The sequence below is a fragment of the Alexandromys fortis genome, unplaced genomic scaffold (assembly GCF_014885135.2).
Source record: "Alexandromys fortis isolate MF-2015 unplaced genomic scaffold, M_Fortis_MF-2015_v1.1 scaffold_58, whole genome shotgun sequence".
Lineage (NCBI taxonomy): Eukaryota > Metazoa > Chordata > Mammalia > Rodentia > Cricetidae > Alexandromys > Alexandromys fortis.
In genome coordinates this window covers 4,353,643-4,376,819 of record NW_026067940.1, presented here as the reverse complement: position 1 = coordinate 4,376,819, position 23,177 = coordinate 4,353,643, and the positions used below count along the sequence as shown (strand labels likewise).

At 41.7% G+C, this 23,177-nt stretch overlaps 1 protein-coding gene across 2 annotated transcripts in view; it reads left to right on the top strand.

Annotated features, from left to right (window-relative positions):
• Nucleotides 1–242: 242 nt before the first annotated feature.
• Klhl12 (kelch like family member 12) overlaps nucleotides 243–23,177 on the top strand; it is a 43,070-nt gene continuing 20,135 nt past the window's right edge. The window contains exons 1-6 of one of the 2 annotated variants that reach the window (XM_050147668.1): nucleotides 243–850; nucleotides 4,172–4,428; nucleotides 7,966–8,119; nucleotides 10,628–10,845; nucleotides 17,438–17,587; nucleotides 22,728–22,842. In XM_050147668.1, the coding sequence (XP_050003625.1) occupies nucleotides 4,234–4,428; nucleotides 7,966–8,119; nucleotides 10,628–10,845; nucleotides 17,438–17,587; nucleotides 22,728–22,842 (832 nt within the window). In that variant the 5' untranslated portion in view covers nucleotides 243–850; nucleotides 4,172–4,233. The remainder of the gene's footprint in view (nucleotides 851–4,171; nucleotides 4,429–7,965; nucleotides 8,120–10,627; nucleotides 10,846–17,437; nucleotides 17,588–22,727; nucleotides 22,843–23,177) is intronic. The other variant, XM_050147666.1, reaches the window with a different exon arrangement.

Sequence of the window (23,177 nt, the reverse complement as noted above, 5' to 3'; positions counted from 1 at the left end):
AGTTCGAGGTCTACAGAGCAAGTGCCAGGAAAGCCAGGGCTACACAGAGAAACCCTATCTCGAAAAACCAACAGAACCAAATGTTGTACAGAGAAAGGCAGGATAATCCAATTGGTCATTCATATAAGATAAACCAAGAAATATCTTTCCCTTCTCAGCCACAAGGCAAGAAAAGAAAAATTCTTAAAAATTCAGCACTAATGAAGGACATGGTGGCCAGTCAGGGCAGTAGAGATGACTTGGGTGTCCTTTGCAATTTCCCTCACTGTGTCCAATTTCTGGTAGGTTAGTCAATCCACTAGTTCCTTCCTCTTGATTAGGAGTGAAGAAGTAACCACCTCACGGTGACAGGCGCATTTAGGACCCAGAGGCGTGTGGTCATCTCCATGGCGACAGGCAGCCTGATTATTCTCAACTGACCTGGAGACTCTGGAAGTTGCCTGGGACTGCTGAGTGTGAGGGGGCCGCAGCCTACGCAACCGCCTGCCGTGCCGCGTGGGGACGGCCACCCTCGGAACCTTCGCCTCCGGCCCACGCTCCCGCGCGGCCCTCCCCACTCCGTCCACCCTTCCATTATTTCTTCTCCGTTTTTTTTTTTTTTTTTTTTTTTGACCCCTCAGGTGAGCGGGGCCTCTCGACTAAGCCTCCCTACCGTGACGTAACCTGGGAGAGGGCCGCCCCGCCCGCGGTGTGACGTCATCACGCCGCGCGGCTGCCGATCCCGGAGCTTGGAGTACCACAGAGACTGCTCCGCAGCGGCTGGTCCGGGCGGCGGCGGTGGCGCTCCGGCTGCTCAGCCGCCTGTGAGCCCCGTGTCCAGCCCTTCGGCTCGGGCGGCCACAGAGCCCAGGTGAGTGGGTGCGGCCATAACACCTTGCCTTCCCCTTCTGCCCTCAGCCTGGGGCGCGGCCTTTCCCCAGCCCCGGTGCCCCTCGGGTTCGGCGGAGACGCGGTGCGGCGCCGCGGGGTTAGCGCTTGCGGTCTCAGCTTCTGTGGAGCAGCCCCTGTCTGCCCCGGGAGAAGGTTTCACCTGGAAGGAAAGCATTCCGCCGAGAAACAGTTAAGGAGTTTATTTAATAAAGCAGAGCTACACACTCCCAAGCTTAGAGTGGGCTTTCTCGAAAGATAGGTGCAAGCAACGCATTGGGGTCTACGTTGTCCGTTTTAAAGAAGTTTTTTCAGAGGACTAATGAGGTGCTTAGTATATCCGTGCATGGATGTGAGATGACATTCCTTCCCTCCCAAATTATAATGGACCTCATTTCCCCTTGTAGGGCACCTCCCCCGTCCCCCCCCACCCCCCGCCAAGTGATCTTGAAAAAAATCAAACCGCAACACATTGTAATGAGGATGCAGATCCTTCTTTAACGTGTATGTTGGCGATTTGTTAAGTACTCTGATGCCTTGGTTTCTGATACACTGGGAATATCCCAAATAGAGTTTCATGGATGCTCCACCACAGAGGTATATGCTGACCATGGGAAGGCTTAGTGCAGTTTGATTGATTTCCTTGGTTCTGGCACGCGTTAAGTCCCTACCTAACCAGGAGACACAGCCACCAAGATACAGATGGAGTTTTCCGTGATTACCGAATATCTAACCACTTGCCTACCTAGGTCGCTCTAATACTTGATGAAGGCAAGCTTGGCGTTAGCTGGGGGATAACTCCATTATTTTTTTTTCTTTAAATTTTAGAATTCTAGAATGTGGTGCCCCTCCCCCGTTCAGAATGGAACCCCTCTTTTCAAATATTAGCAGTTCTAGAATGCCCGTTCCTGTGCTGGGAGAGAGGTTGCTATCCTGAGGTTATTGTCACTTTTGACACCAACCTTAAGTTCCCAGCCACAAGCTGAGTCCTGTAGCAAGACACCAGGAAAATTTCATAATCTTCAGTTACTTCTGAGAAGTCAGCAAATCCCCAGAGTTTCTTGCAGCTCACAATTGGAACTATGTCGACTTAAGGAAAGGTTTTAAGAGTAAAAACCATTTACTTTCTAGAATCATCCCCTATTTTGTAAAATACATGTTGCAAAGTTGTTGGAGGGAGGGTCGAGAGTGCTTTTGATGTAACTAAACAAAAGGTGAGAACTTCAAACCTCAATTTTACTTTTCAGAAATTCTGAATGTGAACTTTGGAAGAAGAGTGTCTTTCTTTTCTTGGTCCATTTCAGGAAGTTTTGCATCCCAAGTAAAAGTTTGTTTTTATAACCACTTCCATCGCATTCCCCAGAAAGTGTTCTGAGGAGGAAAATAGTGTGACTAAAGTCTGTCCACTCAGGAAAATCTTCTTCTTGTTGCCTTCCAAATACGTAACTATTCAACGGATGCATACAAGCGAACACTGCAATTCTGGTTATTCTCTGATACCCATAGGGAATTGGTTCCAGGAATCCCCAGATACCAAAATCTGAGTGTGCTGGTCTTTGGTTTGGCTTGTTGACATGGAGCCTGTCTGGCTAGGAACTCATTGTGTAGACTAGGCCTCCAGCTTGCAGTGGTCTCCCTCTGTCTTCCGAGTGCTTGGATGACAGGGGATATATATAGCAGCACACCTGGCTCTGAAGTCATGAGGAAGGACATGCATAGCATTTGCATAGACACCGTGCACATCCTACATCAAGGCAGTTCTGGATTACTTACTGTACCGAAAACAGTAAAATTGTTGTTTTGTGCTGGCTGGTTTTATGTCAGTGTGACACACGCTGTGGTCATCTGAGAGGAGGGAACCTTAGTTTAAAAAATGCCTGTAGAAGATCAGGGTGCAGTCAAGCTGGTAGGGCATTTTCTTAATTATTAGTGATTGATGGGGGAGGCCTTAGCTCGCTGTGCCACCCCTGGGTTGGCGGTCCTGTGTTCTATTAAGAAAGTAGGCCGAGCTATGATTCTGGTTTGCTGGTGTCAGCTTCACAGCAAACAGTCAACTCAAAAAAAAAAAAAAAAAAAAGAAAGAGAAGAAAGTAGGCTGAGCCAGGTGGCACTCAGGAGGCAGAGGCACTGGTTTCTCTGAGTCGAGGCCAGCCTGATTTACAAGAGCTAGTTCCAAGACAAGCACCAAAGCTATTCAGAGAAACCCTGTCTCCAAAAAAAAAAAACAAAAAACAAAAAAAAAACAAAAACAAAAACCCAAAGAAATAGTGCACTCCTTTAATCCTGGTACTTGAGAGGCAGAGTCAGGCAAATCTCTGTGCCCTCAAGGCCAGTGTGGTCTACAGAGCGGGTTCTAGGATAACCAGGGCTCCACAGAGAAACCCTGTCTCTAGAAACCAAAAAGAAAAAGAGAGAGAAAGAGAGAAAGGAAGAAAGTAAATTGAGAAAGTCATCAGGAACAAGCCAGTAAGCCATCACTCCATGGGTCTCTGGATTAGCTCCTACCTCCTGGAGTATCAGTTCCCACCTGGTTTGAATTCCTACCTCTGCTTCCCTCAGGGAACTGTGATGTAGGATATGTAAGCCAAATAAACCCTTACCTCCCCACATTGTTTATTTTTTGTTTGTATTCTTTATTCTTTTAAACATTTTTATGTATTTATTTTTATTTATGTGCACATTTGTTTGTGTGTGGATGTCGGATCCCCTGGAACCGGGATTATAGACAGTTATGAGCTGCCATGTCGGTGCTGGGAATTGAACCTGGGTCTTCTGGAAGAACAGCCAGTGCTCTTAACCACCAACCCATCTCTCCAGCCCCCTGTTTGTTTTTTGAGCCAGGCTTTCCCTGTATAACTCTGGCTGTCCTGGAACTCTCTCTCTAGATGAGGCTAGCCTTGAATTCAGAGTTCCCTCCAGAGTGCAAGGATTTAAAGGCATCTGCCACCACACCCAGCTCCCAATTTCCTTTCTGATTATGTTTTTTTGGTTTTTGTTTTATTTTTATCACAGCAATAATAACCCTGAATAAGACAGTGTTATTATTTAGGGAAAGTAATAAAAAGTCTGTGCATGTTCAAAATCAATACTTTTTTAATATTTTGCTCCTCGCTAGGTTGAATCCAAAGATGTAGACTAGTACAATTCCTAGGCAGAAGAGGTACCTTGCTGAAGTTAGCGAGATTGTGGTAGTGGAGCCAGGGTCAGGAATGCTCTGTACATGGCTGTTTGTGTTGAAGGAAGCCCTTTTTTTAGTTCCTTAATTTGTACAGCTCAGCGTGTGTTCATTTTCTCATTTCTTCAGATATGATCTTTCATGTAGCTGTATTGTCCAAGGATCCCTCTGTTCTTCCTTCATAGTGCTTGATGGGCGGCATTATGGCCCCTAAAGACATAATGACAAACACTCACGCCAAGTCCATCCTCAACTCAATGAACTCCCTCAGGAAGAGCAGCACCCTTTGTGATGTGACACTGAGGGTGGAGCAGAAAGACTTCCCTGCCCATCGGATTGTGCTGGCTGCTTGCAGTGACTATTTCTGTGCCATGTTCACTAGTGAGGTAAGTGCACGTCATTCTCTTATGTCATAGAGCACACTAGCATGTGGTGGTGATGAGACTGATCTCTGGCCAGCTAGGTCAGTGTCCCTTTCTTTCATTACTCTTGGTTGGGTAGCTTCTGAAGGGGCTGTTCAGTCGAAGATGTGTCCCACCAGAAGACCATCAAGAGTGTAGGAGTCCTGCTCTGTTAGAACTTCCTAACAAGCTTTCAATAAAAATATAGATTTGAAACCAGAAGCCAGGCGGTAATGGCGCACACCTTTAATTCCAGCACTGGATGTAGAGCCAGAATTCAAGGCCAGCCTGGTCTACAAAGATCAGGATGGGCTACAAAGTTACATAGAAACCCTGTCTTGAAGAAAAACAAAAACAAAAAATAAAACTTTGAAACCAGAAATTGTGTCACATTTATAATGCCGACACTTGGGAAGCATAAGGATCACCATAAATTTGAGGCCAGTGTGAGCTATAGAATTATGCCCATCTCAAAAACACTCAGCAATAAAAAAAACAAAATTAGTTTGATAAACCAGTGAATTTGTATAATGTGTTAGTTAAACAAATGAGCTCTAAAACAGACGTGATAACTTTCTTTTTTTAAAAAAAGATTTTGTTATATATGCAGTGTTCTGCCTGCGTGCATGCCTGCAGACCAGAAGAGGGCACCAGATCTCATTACAGATGGCTGTGAGCTACCATGTGGTTGCTGGGAATTGAACTCAGAATTTTTGGAAGAGCAGGCATTGCTCTTAACCTCTGAGCCATCTCTCCAGCCCCTGGCATCCTCTTTTAAATTACCAATAATCATAGAAAATGAGTATTCCTTCCACCAATGTAGATATAAGGGTGATTTCAAGTGAGAAGTGAATATAATGAATGGCTGTGCAATATTAGCTTAGCACATGCCTGTAATGCCAGCATGAGGAGGTGAAAACAAGATCAGGAGTTCAAGGCTGGCCTCATGGTGAGACCCAGTCTCATAAAAAACCACAAACAAGTACAGGGGATGTAGTTTAGTTGGTCTAGTGAGTGTCATCATACACAAAGCTGTAAGTTCAACACCATTCTTGCCTTCATGCAGAGTTTTAGGTCATTCTAGGCTTTATGAGACATCTTCTCCAAAAACAAAATTAATTTAAAAAACCAACAACAACAAAAACATGACCAGCAAGATGGTTCATCAGGTAAAGATCCTTTCCACCACCAGATCTGATGGACCTGATTTCAATCCCTGGGACCCACATGATGGAAGGAGAGAACAAAGTCTGGCCTTTGTGTGTCTGTCTGTGTACATTCGAGATGGCTAGGCCTATAAGGAGCCTGATGTGACTCCTGAGTTTGATCCCCAGAACTCACATAAGTGTAGAAGAAAAGAACCCATTGGCCTCCACACATGCAGGGCACGTGAGTTGTGAAGAATATAAAGCTAATTGATTTTCTGGTTTAAACTGTTTTATGGTGGATAAGTGAATAAAATTGTAATTGATAATGAAAGTATAAAACCCTAAGGGAAGTGCCACAGCTTCAGAATGGCCATCCTAACTATGTTGGAAGTTCATTGAGATAGAGAATGTGGGACTGGGCAAATGTTTGGCTAATCTGTCTGTGTGATACTTTTATTTGTGAGTTCATTACAATAAAGTGGGTGGTTTCTTTTAAGTTTCTAAAAAGTAAAAATAAAAATATTTGAGCAAATATTTATAAATACTTTTAAGTTTAAGATATATGAATAATTATTATGTATTTAAACTTAGACATATGTCTTTTTCTTTTTTGGTTTATTTTTGTTGTTGTAGTTTCGTTTTGTTTTGTTTTTGTTTTTTTCAAGATAGGGTTTCTCTATAGCTTTGGAGCCTGGCCTGGAACTCACTTTGTAGACCAGGGTGGTCTTGAACTTAGAGATATCTGCTGGGATTAAAGTCATGTGCCATCACTGCCTGGCTAGATATATATTTGAATATTTCATTATGCTGAATTTTTAGTTTTTGTTTGTTTTTAAAAGTTAAAATAATGAGCCGGGCGGTGGTGGCGCACGCCTTTAATCCCAGCACTTGGGAGGCAGAGGCAGGCGGATCTCTGTGAGTTTGAGGCCAGCCTGGTCTACAAGAGCTAGTTCCAGTACAGGCTCCAAAGCTACAAAGAAACCCTGTCTCAAAAAAATCAAAAAAAATAAAAAGAGTTAAAAATGTATGTGTGTTTGCCTGCATGAATTTATGTGCATCATATTCAAGCAGGTGTCCTTAGAGTCCAGAGGGTGGGTGTCAGGTCCCCTGGAGCTGAGTATCAGTGGTGGTGCCTCCTGATGTAGGTGCTGTAAGAGTAGTAAGCACTTTTAGCCATCTCCAACCCTCTGGTTTGGCATGTGTGCATCAGTTTTTGAGACAGAATCTTACTGTATACCCAAGTTGGTCTGAAATATTCCATCTTTCTGCCTCAGCCTCCTCAACAGAGATTATAGGTGTGTGCCACCCATGCCTGGCTATGATAAGACTCTTTAGATTTTCTTTAGTTAGTTCCCGTCACTGTAATGAAGAAGTAGTTGCTAGAAGCAGATAGAAGAGGAAGTATCATAATAACTCTTTTATGTGTCCAGTTACAATGCCACATTTGTCGCACACAGAGCTTGAGCTACATACAGGTGGGCTTGTCTCTGCAGCTTGTGACTGTAAAGCCTGGTTCTCAAGTCCTTTGCTCAGGCAGAAGGCTGGTAGAAATAGAAAGCTGTCAGGTCATTCTGGCTAGCCCAGGCTAATTAAAAAACTGCCTTGAATAACACAACAGCACAGATCTCTAGCCTGTACTGTGTCTATAATGTCTGTCCCCAGAGCATTGGCATTTAGCGGGTAAGCGGTGTTAACCAGAAGTGCTGAGCATGGCATGGGCTGAGACTGCTAGCTGTTGATTGCATATGTCCTGTTTGCTGTCATCTTGGAGAAAGTTGCTGAGAAATTTATAGAGTATATATAACTATAAAATAACTCACTTCTTCTCATACATATTTCATTCTTCTTTTCTTTTTTTTTTCTTTTTCTTTTTTAAATTTTTTATTTTTTAAATAGGGCTTCTCTGCCTGTCCTAGAACTCCTGTAGAGCAGGCTGGCCTTGAACTCGGAGATCTGGCTGCCTCTACCTGGGATTAAAGACAACATGTACCACTAATGATTTTTTTTTTTCTTTGTATGTGGGATTCATCTTGTAAAGAATGTTTTTTTGTTACTCTCTGGGCTGATGGAGAAATCAAAGATGATAAAGCCATTTAGTTAATAATGGAAGTACATAAGATTGTGGTAGGTGTCTGTGTGTGTGAGCACATGTGGGCCTAAGTGTGCTCACCCTTTGAGGCCATTGTCAGATGTCCTTCGTCACTCTCCACCTTACTTTTGAGACAGGGTCTCTTCACTAAACTGTGCTTGTCATTTGATTGGCAAATGAGTGGTGGGATCTGCCTGTCTCTGCCCTAAGGCTCTGAGATCACAGGTCTATATCAGTATCTTGAAGAATTAAAAGATCGTTCTTTTCTACTTCATGAATTTTCAGCTTTCAGAGAAGGGGAAGCCATATGTTGACATTCAAGGGTTAACTGCTTCTACCATGGAAATCCTGTTGGACTTTGTGTATACAGAAACAGTACATGTGACAGTGGAGAATGTTCAAGAACTGCTCCCTGCAGCCTGTCTACTTCAGCTGAAAGGTACAGTCCATAAAATGTGCCCTTATTCATGGCTCATTGGCCCTGGAAGTGTTTTTTATTGATGTAGAATTAACCAAGAGACTTTCAGAGACCCATCTAGAGGCATGACTTTTGAATCTTGGAGCTTGAAAGATCAGGTGTATTTAAGAACAATGCAAAAGAAACTCTCCAAATATGAGTATTTGGCTCTTGTAAAAGAAACATTTAAACTTTTCCTGTTTGTGAAAATATGGAAGAGTCAGGTGTGGTGACTAACAGCAGTAATCTAGCACTTAGTAAGCAGAGACAGGAGGATTGTGTGAGTTTCAAGCAAATTTCATCTATAAAATGAGACTGTGTCTCAAAACCAAACCAAAGGGCTGACGAGATGTCCAGTGGTTAAGAGTATGAGCTGATCTTCAGGGGGACCTGTGTTTGGGTTCCAGCACCCACTTGGTGACTCACAACTCTTTGTAACTCCATTTCCAGGGAATCTGATGTCCTCTTCTGGGCACTGGGCATGAACATGCTACACAGATACATGTGGGCAAAGCACCCATACACAAGAGATAATTAAACCAAACAAAACATTTCCTTAACACATACATGCATACATACTTACATAGTACTCATGTAAGAATTGCCAAGAAACTGATAGCATTTATTGCCTGCAGAGATGCTGTCTGTTTACCTTGTCATTGGTTGGCTGTGGGAGTAGAGCCTAAGAGTACTTGTTGTTATAAACCTTTTTATATCTTTGGGCGGGGTGAGATAGGGTTTCTCTGCTTAACCTGCCTGGTCTTCCTGGACCTCACTCTGTAGAACAGGCTGGCCTTGAACTCACAGAGATCTACCTGCCTCTGCCTCCTCAGTGCTGGGATTAAAGGCATGTGCCACCATGTCTCAAAAATAAATAATTAAAATAAAATTTAAATTAATGCATAACAGTTATAGTTTAATTTTCACTGCATTAATGATGCCCCCTTCCAGTTTCCAGTCTGTGTTTTTTTTTTGTTTTGTTGTTTTGTTTTGTTTTTGTGTATGTGTGTACTTATCTTTTATTTTGGTCTACACTGTATAGACACGGCTGGCCCTGAGCTGTATCCCCGCTGGTCCAAATTTTGTCTTCTTGCCTCAGCCTCTTGAATACTAGGATTCTAGTTGTGGGCCAGGACAACTAGCCAGTCTGTCTCTTTTAACCTCCAATTATGTATATCCACATAATTGAAACATTCTTACTGTTTGTTTTGTCTTGTTTAGGTAAGTCTCACTGTGTAGTTCAAGCTGGCTGTGAGTTTATGATCCTTGGTAGCCTTCTGAATTGCTGGGATTTCAGGCACAAACCACATTGCCCAGTCTACATTCTCCACTTGTAATACAAGATTGAAGTAAAGTGGAACACCCTCAGTACAGAGTTATAAAGTTAAGAATTAAGTTTATGCAAGATAATGTGACACACTCCTTTAATCGCAGCACTCAGGAGGCAGGTGCAGGCAGATATTTGTGAGTTTGAGTCTAGTCTGGTCTGCATCGTAAGTTCCAGGCTAGCCAGGGCTACATAGTAAGACCCTGCCTCAGAAAAACAAACAAAAAGACCTGGGTTCATGCATTGCACTTTTTCTTTTCTCCAGTGCCAGGGACTGAGCCCAGGGCCTGTGCTGAGCTGCTGCACGGGCAGAGCTGCTCTTCTGTTACGCCGCATCCCAAGCGTCTATTCTGACTTCCCCGTTAGAGAATTATGGGATTCTTTTTCCTCACCGGAGAGGTTGTTTGGTTTTCGAGACATGGTTTCTCTGTGTTACACCCTGACTGTCTTAGAACTTGGTTTGTAGACCGGGCTGTTCTCTAACTCACAGATCCACCTGTCTCTGCCTCCCAAGTGCTGGGATTAAAGTGTTTGCCACCATACCCAGCCTCACTGGAGTTTTAAAATAAGTTTGATATAGGAACTAGAGAGATGGCTCAGTACTTAAGAGCACTTTTCTTCCAGAGAACTTGGGTCCAATTCCCAACACTCAACATGGTGACTCACAACTGCCTTTTGCTCCAGTCCTAAGGGATCTGACAAGTATGCCTTCTTTGGGCACTGCATGCCACGGGGCATTTACCTACATGAAAACCTAGTACTTATATACATAAAATAAAAATAAATAAATCTGAAAACAAAACTTTATATAGAGTAGAAAATGAGAGTGTTGTAACTTAGTGGCTGTTTTTAGATGGGTTCCGGTAGCTAAGAATTTACAGTTTCTGATGGCGCGAGTGTCCTGGAAACTAGGTTGGACTTGCTACACTCATTTCAGAGATGAAGCAAAGGCAGATATAAAGGGCTTTAAAAAGTGACATAGTACATAAGACAGAGATAATATTGGAATGCCTTAACCATAAATTTTCTAATTTGTATGTTAAGGTGTGGAGCCAGTGTTCTTCTGATAACATGTAGAGAAGATGCTAAGATCCAAGAATGTGCAGCCACTTCACACTTGGCCAAGTATCCTGAAGTCTGCTCACTGCCTATGTTTGTCCTAGGTGTGAAACAAGCCTGCTGTGAGTTCTTAGAAAGTCAGTTGGACCCTTCTAATTGCCTGGGTATCAGGGATTTTGCTGAAACTCACAATTGCGTTGACCTGATGCAAGCAGCTGAGGTTTTTAGCCAGAAGCATTTTCCTGAGGTGGTGCAGCATGAAGAGTTCATTCTGCTGAGTCAAGGAGAGGTGGAAAAGCTAATCAAGTGCGATGAAATTCAGGTACAGCTTTGGCTTCTGTTACAGTTTCTTTAAAACTGAGCCATTACAAAAATTACAGAGCAGGTGGACTCACTGTGTCCACCTTACGGCTTCATAATCATATACCCAGATTATTGCCAAAGGTTTTAGTTTATTTGCATTTTGTGAAGGAAAAAAATCTGCTCCTTTTCCTTTATCAAATATACTTATTCCAGTGGTAAAGATTAAATAAACAGAAATTGGGAATTAGGTGAATTTCTATGCTATACTTTCACCCACCAGCTGTGTAGTTTGTTTGTCGTATATAGGTATGGTTAGACTGAAAACGGGAGTGAAGAATCCAATAGAGGGCTGATGGGTGTCTTTGAAGCAGGTAGCTTTAATCTCCAGTGGACTAGATCTTTAGTTAGTAGCTTCTAGAAAGATACTCAAAGCCAAGTGCTGTGTTCTATGTACCTGTTGGGTTTTTTTCTTCACTGAAATAATTACCAAACTTCTGTTCTTCAGTTTAGATGAGATACATTAGAAAATATCAGGCTTGGTTTAATACTTTTTTTAATATATATGCTGTAGTAGAGTTTGCTACCTAAAGAAATTCTTTGGCCAATCCAGGTTTGCTGTTGCATACCTGTAGTCTCAGTACTCAAGAAGCTGCTGAGACAGGAGAATCATGAGCTTGCCTTGGCAACATAGTGAGACCTTGTCTCAAAAAAAAAGAAAGAAAGGAAGAAAGAAAGAAAGAATAAATGAAAAAAGCACCATAGGAGAAAAGAACTCTGTGATATACTTTGTGTAAATCAAATGGTCTTTGTCCTGAATTGGCTAGAAAATGAATTTTTATGTTACAAAATAAAAGGTTTTAAGTATACGTTTATTGATGAGGATTTATTAAAGTATAGAGCCAGGATTCAAGTCCAGGCAGTCAGCTAGATGTGGTGCTACACATCTGTAAGTCTAGGATTTGGGAGGTAGAGCTGGAAGTTCAAAGCTATCCTGGGCTACAGAAGAAACTCTGTCTCAAAGAACCAAGGAAAGAAAATAAAAGGACAAATTTTAAAGCTGCATGTGATATGTTGGACCTGTATTTCCAGCACTTAGGAGTGGAGGAAGACAACCAGTTTAAAACCTTTCTTTGCTACATAGTATCAGGCTAGCCTGGGCTATATGAGACAACCCCCTCCCCCTTTATTAAAGTGGAGAGACCTACTTTTCTTTTTCTTTTTTTAATGTGCATTGGTGTTTTGCCTGCACGAGAGTGTCAGACTCCCTGAAACTGGAGTTACAGACACTTGTGAACTGCCATGTGAGTGCTGGGAATTGAACCTGTGGAAGAACATCTAGTGCTCTTAACCACTGAGCCATCTCTCCAGCCCCCATGAGACCCTTTTTTTAACAACACCATCATCACCCCATACAGACCATGTGTTCTCAAGACCTTTCCCCCACCGTAGAGCTGTGAGCTCACCACCAGCTGCCCAGTTTGTTTCTGACTGTCCTCATCAGGATATTAGCACAAAACATCATTTTGGACCTCTTGTAGAATCTGGATAAAATAAAATGGAACAGAACAAGCAAATAGCTAACTATTCAGGCCAAGATGAAAAACAACTTGAGCATTCTTTTATGTAGTTTTCCTATATATTAAGACTGGCCTTTGCTTTTTTTTTTTTTTTTTTTTTTTTTTTTTTTTTTTTTTTTTTTTTTTTTTTTTTTTTTTTTTTTTAGGAATGACAACAAAAGATTTTTTTTCCTGGTTTATAAACCAGCTCAGAATTACAACCAGAGGTCTTGACTTCCACTTGATAAATAGCACTTCCTCTTACTAAATAAAACAATAGGAGCCACACACGGTGGTGCCGTCTGCAGTTCCATAACTGACAGTGGGAAGGTGGTATCATGAGGTTCAGGGGTTCAAGACCAGGTGGTGGCACACACCTTTAATCCCAGCACTTGGGAGGCAGAGGCAGACGGATCTCTGTGAGTTTGAGGCCAGCCTGGTCTACAAGAGCTAGTTCCAGGACAGGCTCCAAAGCTACAGAGAGTAATTCTGCCTCGAAACCCTCCCCCAAAACCCAAACAAACAGAAAAAAAAAAAAAAAGAAGGCTAAAAGACAGTGGGAAGCAGTGTATCATACTGACTGAAACAGCATGGGTTTTGCAGTCAGACTTGGTTCTAACATCTGTGATGTGTTATCTCATGGTTAGCCTTTGTTTTTATCTTCTATAAAATAGAGATCATATTAGCTCTTACTGCACAGGACTATCTCAAGCATTAATTGACAGTGTCTTGTCTGACCTAATAAAAGGTCTTTGTGCAGAATTTATTTTCCCCATTATGAATCATTAACCTCTCTCCACATTTAGCAGTGTCTCCACAATTTTAATTTACTTGTTTTAAACAGAAAGACAGTTTTTCTTAATAATGGCTGTCCTGCATCTTCCCCAGCTTCGTGTAAGATGACTGCCTTGATCTTCCACATGCTTCTCCAGAACTACCATAGCTGAAGTCTAGCCTGGTTTACCAGAGAAGACTTGAACCTGTCCTCTAGCCCTAGCTCTTCGGAGTGTTCTCCCCATGGTCACCCCAGCAGTTTTTGCAAACATGTTGATACTGTCCTGCTTGGACCAGGGCAGCAGTATCAAAAGATATCAGTTGCTCTTTCTGATGCCCTCAGAAGTCCGGTGCTTAACCCCAGCTCTGTCACCACCCTTCCTCCTTTCACTAGACTAGAACGCTAAAATGTCCCCTAGTACCAATTCTTTTTGTTCTAGGTTAGTGTTGGGTGATAGAAAATTCTTTCAAGATGGATTAAATTCCTTTGTCTAGTCTGATAGCCATGGGGCATGTTGTTGTTGGGTTTAGGGATGTAACTAGTACATCTAAGAAGCTGGACTCTTTGTTTTAGTTAAGTGCCACTCCTGTGAGAGGACAGGTGGGCCAGAACTTCTGGGTGCACTCTTTTTTTTCCCAGAGTGCTCATAGGGATTTTGAGATGAGATCTTATTCTACATTCTTAGCTGGCGCTGAACTCACTGTGTAGCCACCCTCGTGCCTCAGCCTTTCAAGTGCTGGGGTTACCAGTGTATGCTGCCACTTCTGGCCCTTGAGTACTCTCTTTTTTATTCTTCCTGGCTATTTGCTACTTTTCCATCAAATTTCAGCTTACTACTTTAGGGAGATTTTTCCTGACTTACCTGCCGGTTGTTTTAACTTTGGCACAGTTGGCTGTACCTTAATCTAATACTATTTCAACCAGCAATTGCAACTCCACAGTTACCAACCTGCTTCTCTGGCCATAATCTGACTACTCAGGCCGCAGCCTGGTGGGAATTCTCTTCCCACAGTTCTGTTGCTGCCATGAAAGGTGGCTTTAACTGAATCTCTGTCGTTCTATTTATAAATAAGACTAGAGAGTCAAAGGCTGGCATCAACCTGCCAACTCAGAGGCTGAGTAGCAACAGCGAGCCTTCTCTCCTTGCTGGAGTGTCTCCAAAAGAGTGTCCTGCTTTGCTAAAACAGAAATGAAATCCCTCCCTACTCCTGGTGCCTCCTTATTATCTCTTCCAGATGCCCTCTGATGCTCTTTGATCATTTTTTATCAACTAACTGCTAACTCAGCCTCCTGACCCAAGGTTAATTTTATTTAACACAAATGGAAATTCTGGGTTTAGAATGTGATTGAATAACCCCCAACTTTCCCCCTTTTTGTCTGAATAAAAAGGAAAGATTTAAACTCTAACACAGTAAAACTATATCAAATAAGATATCAAGTAGATCAGTAAGAACAAATATCAAGTAAGGATTACATTCACAATGTCCAGTCCATTTGCATTTGGCAAATTCAGAAAAATTGCTCTAACCCAGTCTCTCTTGGTGTGTCTAAAGTGGTACCTAATTTACTTTGTGTCCTAACTTTTATTGCCAACCGCAAACTATCTTTTTAGACCTCAAAACATTTTCTTAGATAAACAATTTAAGCTTTTATGTCTCTCAACTTCATACATTTTATACCTCTTTTGTGAGTTTCTTTTCTGAATTTGGTAACAAGGAAAACTGTAACTACAACATCTCGTGTTCAGCTCCATCAGAGACCCAGGAAGGATCTAATAGTACTGTTACCTGAGTAAGCAGGAAGTGCAGAGAAAAAACTTCCAAAGCTATAGAAATGACAGAAGCATTTGGCTGCCTGCACAGCCACCAAGGTTCCTCTGCAATGTTGGTGTATCCATCTTTGGCCTACAGGTTCAAAATGTCTGACAGGCTTTTCTGTGAAGCAGGATTTTTGAAGGATTGTCATACCTTGACTTAGCAGAGTTCAGCAGTCACCTTTTTTTGTGTCCTGCTCATCCAATTTAGACAGCGTAGTGTCATCTGTCAAGGAAAGGGCAGTTTCTTACCCAATGACTGACTTGCCACAATAAAAGCAAATTCCATATGGAGGTTTTTCGATGCCCATCATCTCCCCCCCCCCCTTTTTTTTTTTTAAGTAAATTGGTGCTGACAGGAGCAGATGTGTCTCATTATCATGAAAAGTCTTAGGTTACTAAAATATCTTTTTTTTTTTTTTTTTGATTTTTGACACAGGGTTTCTCTGCATATCTTTGGAGCCTATCCTGGAACTCACTCTGTAGACCAGGCTGGCCTCAAAGTCACAGAGATCCACCTGCTTCTGGCTCCTGAGTGTTGGGGTTAAAGGCATGCACCACCACTGCCCAGCTATTAAAAAGCCTTAAATGCCATATACTATAAGTCTTAAGTGTTTGAAGACTGCCTATCTATCTAAAATATATCTGTGTTTAACTTTGAAAACAAATCTAACTACAAATTTGATTATTATAATTGACTAACTACTAGGCTGTATTTCTTTCTTTTTTCTTTTGGTTTTTCGAAACAGGGTTTCTCTGTGTTGCTTTGGAACCTGTCCTGGAACTCATTCTGTAGACCAGGCTGACTTCAAACTCACAGAGATTCACCTGCCTCAGCCTCCTAAGTGCTGGGATTAAAGGCGTACGCTGCCACCACCCGGCTTAAGCTGTATTTCTTAATTATACATTTTTAAATGAGCTGCAAAATAAAACACCTTAAACAAGAACAGAAACATATATAGTATAACAAAAATAATCTTAAATTTATATCAATATACAAAAATGTCTTAAGAGTAGAAATATATATATATATATGTATAGTGTAGCAAAAATAACCTTCTATTTGTATCAATATGCAAAAACACCCTAAAGAAAAGTAGAAATATATATGGAGTATGTTCTAACAAAAATAATCTTAAATTTGTATCAGTATACAAAAATTCATACCAGTTTAAAATACTTGTTTTTTAAAGTAGATTTAATAATTTACTCTTTTATCCTATCCTTGTTATTTTTGTCTCATGTCTCTGCTACTTTCCTATATAATTTTAATCACAGCCAGAGTTTACTAATTAATAGTTGATAGTCCTGGAAGGATGAGACGAGCCCATAAGATGAAGGCCAAGCCTGGCCTACAAGAACTGTATTTGATCTGTCCACTTTTATGTAGTCTGCTGCAGTGAAGTCAGTGCTTGGCACTTAGTAGAAGCTGAGTAAATCCATCACATGGTAGAACATGCACATTGTGTCTGCTTTCCAATGTAACACAGTTCTTGGGAAACAGTGTGCAAGATGGTGTTTTTGTTTGCTCTCCTCTGTCCACAGTTAACGCTCTGACAGATGACTCAGATTATATATGCACAGAGACTGCAGAGAGAATGAATATAGGGCCTACACATAGGTGTCTGACTTTGGAAAATCCTAGATGTTGTACCTATTGCTTTCCTGGTGGCCTAGTACAGGCTTTAGAGGGTGTGTCTTTTTATCTACTTGTCATGTATAATCTAGGTTCCCAAGTATATATATAATAAATAAACATTTCAGTATATAAATATATATATCATGCTATATATCACAAATAGCACAGAATCTAATAGTTTTTTTAAATGCTGACTGACCATACTTTGAAAGCTATAGCATTATTTATGATGATAAAGTGAAATTCCTGCTACAGAGGCAACTATAAATGCAAAGTATTTTAGTTTTAATAAAGATAACAGGTTTCCTCTCCCATGTTAACTGAAGTTGCAGAAATGACTAGATAAAAATTCAAGAATGGGGGGGGGGGCTGGAGAGATGGCTCAGAGGTAAAGTACACTGGCTTCTCTTCCAGAGGTCCTGAGTTCAATTCCCAGCATCAACATGGTGGCTCACAACCATCTGTAATAAGATCTGGTGTCCTCTTCTGTACTGCAAGATACATGCAGGAAGAACCCTGTATACATAATAAATAAAAATCTTTAATTAAAAAATTCAAGAATGGATACAGTTCTGAAAAAAAAGCCAACATGTGTCTGATGGTTTATTATATGCTGTCTGTCCTAGTTCTTTTTAAATTACATATAATTCTTTTTCTGTATCTGGAAAGATTGTTTTTCCAGCACCTCCACATCTCTGGAAGGTGGGAAATAATAGTAATGGAGGACAGAGAACAGAACAGAAAAAGTAAGCATGGCTGTTTTTAGATTCAGGGACGCTTTCTAACCGGGAATGGAAAAACCCATGACATGCAATTATACATTTGCAGGTGGATTCTGAAGAGCCAGTCTTTGAGGCCGTCATCAACTGGGTGAAGCATGCCAAGAAGGAGCGAGAAGAATCCTTGCCTGACCTCCTACAGTATGTTCGGATGCCCCTGCTGACCCCCAGGTACATTACTGATGTGATAGATGCTGAGGTAAGTCATGTCAGGATCTCGGTTATCCAGAACCTCCACTAACTCCACACTTAGTGTGTATAATCAGGAACCAGTAGTATTAATGTAGGGCCACTTGGTTCCCTTCAGCGGGAATGCTGAAGAGGTAGAGCTGGGAACTTCCTAGGCGTAAGGAACGTTAATGCTTGTCAAGTCAGGCTCTGTCAAGTGAACATTCACAATTTAAATTTGTGCTTTGTTATCTTTTTGTTTTATGTGCTTCTGAGGCTTTTATAATGAACTGTGTTTCCTCTCTGTTAAACATTTTTTTTTCATAAATTGTTCTAAAAAAAAAAAAAGGAGAGTTACTTTGCTTAGCAAACCATGATTTCACTTCTAGTAAATCTGATGTACTTAGTTTGATGCAGTTGAGCTTTCTGTTGTTCTTTAAACTCTTTCTCTAACAAGTTCTCTGTGGTGACGTTTTTATAGTTGATATATACTGTTACCGTAAGGACCAGCCTTCAGCAGCTCTTGACTTTTCTATCTGAGGGAGTAAAACTTAATTCTCTGGGACTGGCGAGGGAGAAAAAACTTAACTCCCTAGGGTCAGCAATACACACACACCTTCAACATGTCAGGACCTCACCTAGGGTGCTGAGAACGTCAAGCCTTCAGCAGGTCAGAGACACTGAAGGGGAGCTGCAGAGCAGGAGAACCACTGGACAGACAGACACACACGAGGACTTTTCTGAGGGCCAAATTAGTTCTTTGTTTTATTATCTTTGTTCTAATCTATTCCTTTTCTATTCTTTCTACTCTGATGTTTCCCCAGTCTCTCTTGATGTCTTTCTTCTGTAACTTTCCTGGTTTTCCTTATCTCGTATATGTTTTTCCCTTACAGCTTATATACCTGAGTAGAATCTTTCAAACAATATAAAAATTACGACATGGCTACATACAAGTTTATCTTTACAATGAATACAAGTGAAAAACAGAGTGTTTTCCATATCCCTTACATGATTAAACATTTTACGTATTACAGGTGAAAAACAAATTATTCCCAAGAATCCACATACATTCATACCCAAGCACCTGTTACAGATTAATAGAGTGTAAGCAAGCAAGGCATTTTTCTCAGTATTTCTTTTACTGGCAAGTTGCATTTTGTGGTTACAAAGAAAGGATCAATCACTTTATTACTTACCTCAAAAGATAATCTTATAAGGAATCTTAAAAGAATCACAAATCTAGACGTTTTTATATGAAAAACAAATCAGTCAGCTACTTTAAATCCTCAGGGTGCATACCCTCTGTCAACAGTCAACACTTGTCTATATTAGGAAGCTGAGGGCAGAAATGGTTACAAGGAATTGATCATCACCCTTGATCACCAACCCATCCTAGCAAAAAAGGTATGACTCCAGCAATAGCCACGCTGTCATTGTTCTTGTTTCTTGACCTCAATGAGTTTCTCACTCAGCTATTAAAGTGAGTAAAGTGTGCCCTTTTTTTGTTTTTGTTTTTGTTTTGTTTTTTTGAGACGGTTTCTCTGTAGCTTTGGAGCCTGTCCTGGAACTCTCTCTGTAGACCAGGCTGGCCTCACACTCACAGAGATCCGCCTGCCTCTGCCTCCCGAGTGTTAGGATTAAAGGATGTGCTACCACCCCACCTGGATTAAAGGGTGTCTTTCTAAACTTTACATTTTCCAAGATTTTCTACCTCAAAGCCATTAACAAAATCATCTTAACCTAACCTTAAGTAATTATTTTTTTTTCTTAAATTTTATTTAAGACTTTGTTTGAGCTATAATGCATACTGAAACCTGTAAACACATCTCCCAACATTAAGATGTAAAGAACTTGAGTTAGCTTGGCTTCTGGGACTCAACTGTTTCTCTTAATCATTAACCTAAGCCACAGTCTATATGGCTCCTTAAGAGAAACTAGCTGTGTGACTTTTCCTTGTTCTATTTTTCTCTCTTCTTCTGCAGCCTTTGTTTTATCAGGGGTATGGGCAACACTTTAAACAGTACAGTTTAAGAAAAAAAATCATCTATAAAAATAATCCACAGGGCCGGGCGGTGGTGGTGCACACCTTTAATCCCAGCACTCTAGGAGGCAGCGGCAGACGGATCTCAGTGTGAATGGGCGTGGGAGATCCCACTGACCTAATGTAGTGTCACACACCAGATAAAATGGCAGTGGCAAACATGCAAAGACACAACAGTAGCAAGAGGCATTTTGGTGCCGAGGCTTTCGGGGCTTTGCCTACCAGAGATTTACCCATCAGAACTTTGCTTCTGGGTGGGCTGATCTCCTGAAGACAGTTGCCACCTGCTGCCCTGACATGGCTGCTGGCATATATATGTATACCATCTGTGTTTTCTGGAGTGCTGTCCTCCTTTGCTGTGATAAAGACCATGGCCACAAGCAGCTTGGGGAGGGCAAGGAACCCAGGGCAGGAGCTTAGAATAGGAACCTGGAAGTAGGAGCTGAAGCAGAGACCTTGAGGAACACTGTTACTGGCTTGCTCCCATTGACTTGCTCAGCTTGCTTTCTGATACAGCCCAGGGCCACCACCTGCTAAGAAGTGGTACCTCCCACATCAGTCACTAATAAGAAATGCCCTGCAAGGGCTGGAGAGATGGCTCAGAGGTTAAGAGAATTGACTGCTGTTCCGGAGGTCCTGAGTTCAATTCCCAGCAACCACATGATGGCTCACACCCATCTATAATGAGATCTGGTGCCCAGAACACTATATACATAATAAATAAATTAAAAAAAAAGATATGGCCTGCACATCTAATCTGATGGGGGCAGTTCCTTAATTGAGGTTCTCTCTTACCAAGTGATTCTATATTGGCATAACTGTATTTTGGCAAGCACTGATTTATAACATATAGGCAAGGCCCATCTTGGCCAGGACTCAGTCGTTTTGAAAATTAACCATAAAAATGGTTTTTTAATTGTTTAGTTTACAAAATTTGCTAGGTCTGTTGGGATGAAGGCCTATAATATCAACTCTTGGTAGATGGAGCTAGGAGGATCGATAGTTCAAGGCCAGCCTAGGCTAAATGAGAACTTGTCTCAATCAAATAAATAAAAGGTAGGGACCTCCCCCAAAATTTAAAAGAAAAAACAAAAAACAGGAGGCCAGGCGGTGGTGGCGCGTGCCTTTAATCCCAGCACTTGGGAGGTAGAGGCAGGCAGAACTCTTGAGTTAGAGGCCAGCCTGGTCTACAAGAGCTAGTTCCAGGACAGGCTCCAAAGCTACAGAGAAACCCTGTCTCAAAAAAAAAAAAAAAAAAAAAAAAAAAAAAAAAAAAAAGAAGAAAAAGAAAAATCAGGCCAGTTAGTGTCATATCTCAAATTCATTTTTTTGCTATTTGTGATTTCTTTCTTAAAACATCTCTTTGCTAGTTTTCTTCTCTCTGTGACAAAATCCCCGAGAAAGTTCAGGGAGAAGGGTGTCACAGTGAAAAGAGCCCTCCTGAAGAAGGCATGGCAGAAGAAACACGAAGCAGTGGGTCCCTCGCCTCCACAGTCAGGAGGCGGAGAAAGGGGTGCTGGTGCTCAGCTGACTTTTCGTTAGGTGTGGTACCCCAGCCCGTGAGGTAGTGTGACCCACATTAACCTTTCTGGAAACACCTCACAGATATCACCCATTGTCGTGTTTCCTAAACCAATCACACCCTTCTATCTAGGTCTTTATATTGTGGCTTTGAGGGTGATGACCTCATATTTTTTTCCTGTGAAACAGAACTTACTTTACCCCCCTTATACATTGCTGCTGCCAGTATTCATATATAAAAGCTTTTAGAGTCACGTCTTGTACAACAATATTTGCTGTTATTTACTTTTCCAATGCATTACTGAAAATATCTTGGAGTCAAGCTAATAAACAAGAGCTTATATGAGTTGGAGATCCTAACAGGAAACAGATGGTGTTCTCCACATGGTACAGTCTAAGGAGGGCATACTGATATAAAGGAGCTGTTTACAAAGGTATAAGTTTGGAGAAACAGCTCTCAGTCTGGATAGCCTGGGTGGAGAAGTGGTTTTCAGAACCTGAGGGGAAAAAGCAGGTGGAACCACTGTTTTGAGAGGAGTCTGGACCTTCAGTGGGACTCATCCCAGTATGGAGACTGACACAGTTTATATGGGCCAATCTTCTGAACCAGAGAGCTAACAGAGAAGGGCACAGAGAATCTGTGGAAGCGGATGCTAAAACAGAGTTCTGTTTTCTATGTGGGTGTATGTGTATACACATACGCATGTACACATAGGCCAGAGGTCAATTGTGGGTGCCATTCCTCAGGCCATCTGCCTTGATTTTTGAGATATGGTCTCTTATTGGTTGACCTAGAGTTTCTGATTAGGCTGGCAACAAGCCCAGGGATTTACCTGTCTCTCTGCTGGTGTTGGGATCACACGTTCAGGGTACCCTGTCTGGGTTTTTATGTGGGTTCTGGTGATGGAACTCAGGTCATTGTGCTTACATGGCAAGGAATTTACCAAAGTAAGCCATCTTCGACCCATATAGAGCACTGTTGGGAATAGATGTCGTAACTGGGCTAATGATGAATTCATGCCTGTAATCTCAGCACTCAGGAGGTGAAGGCAGGGACAACCTGGCCTACAGGGACCCTGTCAGAATGAAAGGATGAAAAGAGGGAAAGAAAGGGAGGCGAAGAAGGTAGGGAAGTGGAGAGGGCTTTGGGGAAATTATTTCAGAGAAGATTTTATTTTTCCAAAAGAAAGCATGCATCTTGTCTTTTGGAGACAGTGTCTCACTCTAAATCAGGCTGGCCTAGAACTCAGTATGTAGCCCTATATTGGCTTTGAAATCTCAGCAGTCCTTTGTGTCAGCCTGCCAGGGTGTGAGGCCAGCATGCTCAGCTTCCCTTAAAATTCTTACTGACCGCCAGGCGGTGGTGGCGCACGCCTTTAATCCCAGCACTCAGGAGGCAGAGGCAGGAGGAACTCTGTGAGTTCGAGGCCAGCCTGGTCTACAAGAGCTAGTTCCAGGACAGGCACCAAAAACTACAGAGAAACCCTGTCTCGAAAATCAAAAAAAAAAAAAAAAAATTCTTACTGACCATTATTTACCGTGTTGACATAAGTAAATGCTTCTTCATGTCATTTTGTTCTTAATATTAGAAATGTCTTCTGTATTTTAGCCTTTCATCCGCTGCAGTTTACAGTGCAGGGATCTAGTTGATGAAGCAAAGAAATTTCACCTGAGGCCTGAACTCCGGAGTCAGATGCAAGGACCCAGGACAAGAGCCCGTCTAGGTAAGCTGGTATTTCTGGCAGAGTGAGGGGCAGTTTTCAGCCCTAGCTGTAATACAGACAGTGGACTTATTTCAGACCTGCTTTTATTCTTCATAGACAAAGCACTGCCATTTTAAACTTTTATTTCCTATAATCTGAGAGTATCTTTATGTCACATAACTATTGGAGAGTAAACTAGGTAGAGGGAAAACATTTTATAAATTTTATAAATTATATATTATGTAGCATTAAATTTTTGTTTCAGAATCTAAACAAAGGGCTCAGAGCTGGGGCTGTAGCTCAGTTGGTAGGGTGCTTTCCTAGCCCTGGGTTCATTCCCCAGCACAATATAAACT